Source organism: Brachycentrus maculatus, unplaced genomic scaffold (genome assembly GCF_059751285.1).
Source record: "Brachycentrus maculatus isolate JH-2025_06_01 unplaced genomic scaffold, ASM5975128v1 h1tg000304l, whole genome shotgun sequence".
In the NCBI taxonomy this organism is placed as follows: Eukaryota; Metazoa; Arthropoda; class Insecta; order Trichoptera; family Brachycentridae; genus Brachycentrus; species Brachycentrus maculatus.
Window position 1 is genome coordinate 325,042 of NW_028281054.1, and position 6,000 is coordinate 331,041.

Sequence of the window (6,000 nt, forward strand, 5' to 3'; positions counted from 1 at the left end):
TGTCTATATTTGACCTGATGATGGAATGGTTATTTCAAAACCGACAGTCGTGAGTAGTGTTTTCAAGTGGTAGGTAATAAACAAAGTGAACGATGAATGACATGGACGGTGTTTTATTATCATACCACAAAGTTGAATACGCTTTTAATACACAAAATACGAGTGTTTGATATGTTCTCCACCAATACCAGAAAGAAATACTAAAATCGGTCAATATTTGAGAAAAAATATTTGATCTTGTACATATCTAATAAAAAGGACAATACTTTTTTTTACTTTACAAGAAATGTTAGTACATTACCTTTCATCGAAATTCTTGTCTACCGGTTCCGAGACATACTCGTCTCTTCATCAGGATAATCAGTATTCACACTCTTAAAGTGCTGTATTAGTGACGTATAGTATTGCTTGCATGCTGTTGATGACTACATAAAATCTTGATCAAATACGGTTTTGGTCGACCCGAGGACCAACATGCACTAAGAATTACAAAACAATATTTTATAATATTAGTCAAGGTACGATGGGTTTGTATAGGTTGAAAGGAGTGGGTGGGGTTTAAATTGGGTATTGTCAACTCTTGCTTTATCAATATTGAATCAAATAATAATAATAATAATAAAACCCTTATCCGCACCCCAATGGTGCATAGGGCACTGCGTCATATAAACGCAGTGTTATCTTGATCGTTTACACATGAAGGAAAGGTGATCAGCCCTCCGCTTCAGGTAACAGTCCTGGGTAATAAGAATAAATATTACAGTGAAAAAATCACTTAAATTTATTTTGCCCCCCTTGGGAATCGAACCCAGGACCTCCAGAACGGTAGCCGAGCGTGCTGACCATTACACTACGGAGGCGGACATATTGAATCAAATAGTGGAATAAAAGGAAAATTAAAAAAAGGATCATTTTTACAAAAAAAGTCACCAATATTTAGCATACAAGAAAACAATATAAGTTATTTATTGTAGCTGCAGATAGTTGGTAGAATTCCATATTGAATTGTTGGGTAATATATTCAAAATAAAACAAGGTTTGTTGGATTGAATTCTACATTTATTTATGTATATGTTAATAGTAGCGATTATTGTTAGTAAATAATGACATTTGGTAAATATTTTTAGTCAGTGTTTGATAATGTCACAAGAAGACGAAATCACGTATTAACATATACATAAATAAATGCAGAATTCAATCCAACAAACCTTGTTTTATTTTGGATATATTACCCGACAAACAATATTAGAACTAAAACTGTCAAATTGACAAATGATGTGCGCCATAAAGCTATTCAAAAATATGTTCTCAATTTTTACGATAGCATTAAACGCATTCTAGCTAAGCGCCTTTTTTTTAAAAGACTAATAAAAGAGCGTAAATATAACGCAAACTACGCGATATTGTTATTTGCGGCGGCCGGCAGATGGTGTTGGCGTATTTTATCTCTCCAAACCAGGACTCCCTTAACATGTAAACGATTAAGGCTTAGTTGAGACTTCAACGAAACTAATGAAACGCTAACTCAAATATTAGCGTTAAAACTTTCGTATTAAAGGAAAGCTATACTTGAAGTTTGTAATGAGATAACTCTCAAGTAGTTAATCAATTTGAGAGAGAGACAAATTATTAATTGGATAGAATATTATTTATTCATGAGGATTTTGAAATGTTGAACGCAAATCAGTAGTTTAATATCAAAGGTAGCTAATTACGTGTTTTAAGGAGAGGATGCAAGGCTGAGATAAGCATTACCGATGAAATGAAGAAAGGTGTGTTGAGATGGTTTGGACATGTGAATTAACGAGTGAAAGAAGAGCAGTGAAATAAGTATAAGAGGCAATGGTAGTTGGAAATAGAATCAGAGGAAGACTCTGAAGAAAAAAAAACTGTGCATCATCAAGTAATTGAAAGTCAGCTCAGGATAGGAGAATATTTGTAGAAAATGTATGAATATGGAAGAGGCGTAGATAGTTTGAGGGGAAAAAATGGATGTGTGTGTGTATAAACGTAAACATGTTTATGTTTATATACATACATGTGGAGCGAATGGATAACAAGAGAATGACTAGGAAAACGACCGAAAAAGACTTGGCACGATCAGATCAATCGGAACCTAAAATCTGGTGGTGTCAAAAGCCTGCGTAATCGGAGGGCATGTATGACTAGATGTATGGATGTGTAGGAGGCGAGGAGTGTAATGTGTCAGGATAGAAGAGTGTGGCGTTCCATCCTTTCTGCCTACCCCTGCGGAGAAACGGCGGGATGGTAGTAGTAGTACATTTGGTTTCACTTCTTTTTATTGTTAGTAAAAATGTATATTTTTTTTATAATATGCTCTTACCTTTTATTTTTTCATTTTATTTTATAAAATGTATACCATATAAACTTTAGAGGATTGGCACACATTACCTCAGTCAAAATTTGGAATAAAAATAATCATAATAAACTAACGTTACTCTCAGTTAAATAAATCTGAGAAAAAACACACTTTCGACAATTTCTAATTAAATTTTAATCGTATAGAAATTTGACCCATCTGACTGAGTGTTATATTGTTTCAGATATCGAGTTGCATTTAGAGAGACCTTGTGCTGTAAGCGGAAGCATTCTCACAACGGAATTGGATTTTCAAGGGAGCAATCCAGCTTCAGGGAGACTACAATAGCAGCTAGCGGAGAAGGCAGCCACCACGTCAGGGTGAGATCATTCTCATCGGATCCTCTACAGAGATCGAACACAACATCCCGGCTTTCCAGACACAGCACCCTATCCAGCACTCTCTCGAAGGATTACAATCTAAACCACAATACCAAGTCACGATGGAACGAAAGCAACCAGGGCTCCAAAAAGTGGAACAACAACGACATCTCGCGGGGGAGAAAGACAACTAATCAAAGCCCTTTCAAGGGAATATTCTCCAACTTCGATGAATCGAAAAACCGAGCCGAAATCGCACTCGAAACTGAGACAAACAACCTGATGAATCCAAATAAAGACTACCACGAAATGGATAACATAAAAAAGTACAACAACACTTTAAAAGTCGAGAACTGTAATTACCGTCTTCCGGATTCAAGAAGCGACTCCCAGTTGACTGTGAAAAACAAGACACCCAGCATCAACGATGTGGCTTTCGCTAAAAGTGAAGGGAAGCAAAACCATGTGGCGTTTACGCCCAAAATACAACAAGACGCCGAAACAATTCAACTAGACAAAGGCCCGAATAATGGCCTTAAATTCCTTCCAAACAATACGCACAAAAATTTTGAGTTAGGCACCAATATCATTAGACCACAAGACGAGTCATGCATCGAAGTTATAAGTGAGGATAGCAAAAAAATCATGGATGTGAGTAATGTATCAGAGACACGCATATAGGCTCAAGACTTAGTTATTAGCTACTTTATTATTAAATTAAAATTAATAGCGAAAATGGAATATTTTGAAAATGGATCTGATTGTTTTAGAATAAGAAAAAAAAATGTAAATTTTCATCATTCTACTTTAAGAAAAATGTTGTAATATACTGTATATATTTTTAGATTTTTCAACAATAAATCTTAATTAACGATTTAACGTCATAAAATTTCTAAACATTTAGCTAGCTGTATCCGGCCACGTGTTGCTGTGGCTCAGTCTGATTAGATAGAAAAGAAAGAAAATGGAAAGCACTCATTACCATCGAATTTAATTTCACAATGCAATCGAGAACATTAAAAACGTGTAGCGACAGTACTGTCCGCTCTGAACAATGTTTAATATTGAGTATGTTCCTGTAACGTTCAACAGATAGCGCTGCCATTGCAGTAAAAAAATATTACTTAAAAACGCACATGTAACAAGTAAAAAAATCCGTGTTTTTTTTTACATACCTGTAACAAGGATAAAAAACGGGTTTTTTAATGTAACGTTATGTTTGAATTTCAAAGCAATCGTTGGATTACTGTAGCTGATTTAAGATTTTGAACAATCGAATGAATTTTTTTTTTAATTAAGATTTTCTTAATTTTTTTTATTCGGCTTTTAATATATATTTTTTTGTGTTAGTCATTTGCTCGATGAATATTACTTTTGTGTGAAATTTGCTGAAAGCAGAAAAACCCAAGTATAAAGAAATTGTGCTCTTAATTTCTTTTGATATTTGTGAAGCAAATATTTTTTTAAGAAAGAGAGTGTGAAGAAGTAAAGGTCAAAAAGGGTTGATTTTTAGCTAGGGTTCAAATGTAAATAAAACGAGTGGGCACAAACTCTTATTGGAATAAAGCATAAGAGTATTTACTTTGTGTATAAATGTTTTAAAGGAATTTTATATCTTTTAAACGGATGTGTATATATAATTTATATTTGAAGCACTAACTTTGTGATTTTCCATTTTATAATTAAAATGTAACTTTAAAAACTTCTTAAAATCTATAGTGACACTTGTTTCGATGCATTCCGCATTATTTTCAAACACCGTATGATGATTAAAATGATGGGAAATGTATTGAAATATGCGTCACAATAGATTTTAAGGGGAACTCGCAAACCTCCAATTACTCAGTCGTTTATATTTTGACTTTAATTTTGATTGTGAAATATTTTGAAAAAAACATGTCGAAAGATTTTTTCTTAAGAAAATATACTGAATACATTTGTTTGTGTCAAACTCTTTTCGTTTCAAAACCCTGCATTAATTTCGAAGACAAATGTACTATAATTTATATTTGAAGCATTAACTTTGTGATTTTCCATTTTATAATTAAAATGTAACTTTGTTTTAAAATCACTATTAATATTTTATTATAACTTACTTAAAATGTCTACCGGTTTCGAAGTTAATCGCTTTTTTTATCAAGACTGATTAATATAGTGTTAATCAGTTCCAGATAAAAAAGCGGTTAGCTTCGAAACCTGTAGACATTATAATTAAGTTAAAATAAAATATTTATAGTAATTTTAAAACAAAGTTACATTTTAATTAAAGGATGTTAATGTCTTTTGAACGGATTGTATATCTTTTAAATGCTAATATCAAGAACGTGTGTACATATTAAGCTTAATGAATATAAGATATATATTGATGTAAGTATACTCAGCGTTTTGATGAAAATCGATGTTGTGTAAACCTGTTTTTAGCTATCGATGATGTCAAATGATGACGACACAACATGGGACAATTCAGTTACGAAACGGAGCACATTTGATGTTCTCAAAACTCCAAGCTTACTAACTAACCAACTAGCCATCACGCTAAACTGTATTTGCAAACAGTCTTCGCCTCTTCGCATTCATGCATCTCATACACGCCGATCATTCCGACTGACCTGACCACTTTCAAGTATTTGAAATACTTAATCATGCCGTGTTTTCCTAGGTATTCTTTTGATCATAATTTTTTACCGTTCTTTCTTTACTCATTAAATTCACATGTCCACACCATCTCAACACATCGTTCTTAATTTTATCAACAATACTTATTCTAGCCTACATTTTTATCTCGTTTCACCATTCAAAGATCTATCACAAATCGTTGTGCCGCACATTCGTCTGAGAGATCTTAATCTGCCTTCATCCTTCTTTTGCCAACTCCATGCTTCAATTCCATACATTAGGGTTGGAACCGGGACTCCGTTGTGTACCAGCAAGTCCAGCGAAAGGTTTTTATTTGTTCTAAGTGATTTCAGTGCAGCATTCACTCTTTTCCCAGCATTCACTCTCCTTTTTATATCTTTATCAATCTTTCCATGCCTCAAAAACTCACTTCCAAATATAGGAAATCATCTTTCCGTTTCAAAATTTCCCCATGTACTACAATTTTACACCCAGATCTACGTTCATCTCTTTTAAAAATCATGATTTTAGTTTTGTATATAGTATTCATGTCCGCCTCCGTAGTGTAATGGTCAGCACGCTCGGCTACCGTTCTGGAGGTCCCGGGTTCGATTCCCAGGGGGGTCAAATAAATATAAGTGATTTTTTTCACTCTAATATTTATTCCATATTACCCTGGACTGG

At 33.7% G+C, this 6,000-nt stretch overlaps 1 protein-coding gene across 1 annotated transcript in view; it reads left to right on the forward strand.

Moving 5' to 3' along the window:
• The window catches only part of LOC148304784 (neuropeptides capa receptor-like), a 256,462-nt gene extending 252,797 nt beyond the window's left edge, over nt 1-3,665 (forward strand). Inside the window, exon 8 of the mRNA XM_088267738.1 lies at nt 2,565-3,665. Coding sequence (XP_088123864.1) covers nt 2,565-3,381 — 817 coding nt within the window. The 3' untranslated portion in view covers nt 3,382-3,665. The remainder of the gene's footprint in view (nt 1-2,564) is intronic.
• Nucleotides 3,666-6,000: the final 2,335 nt, after the last annotated feature.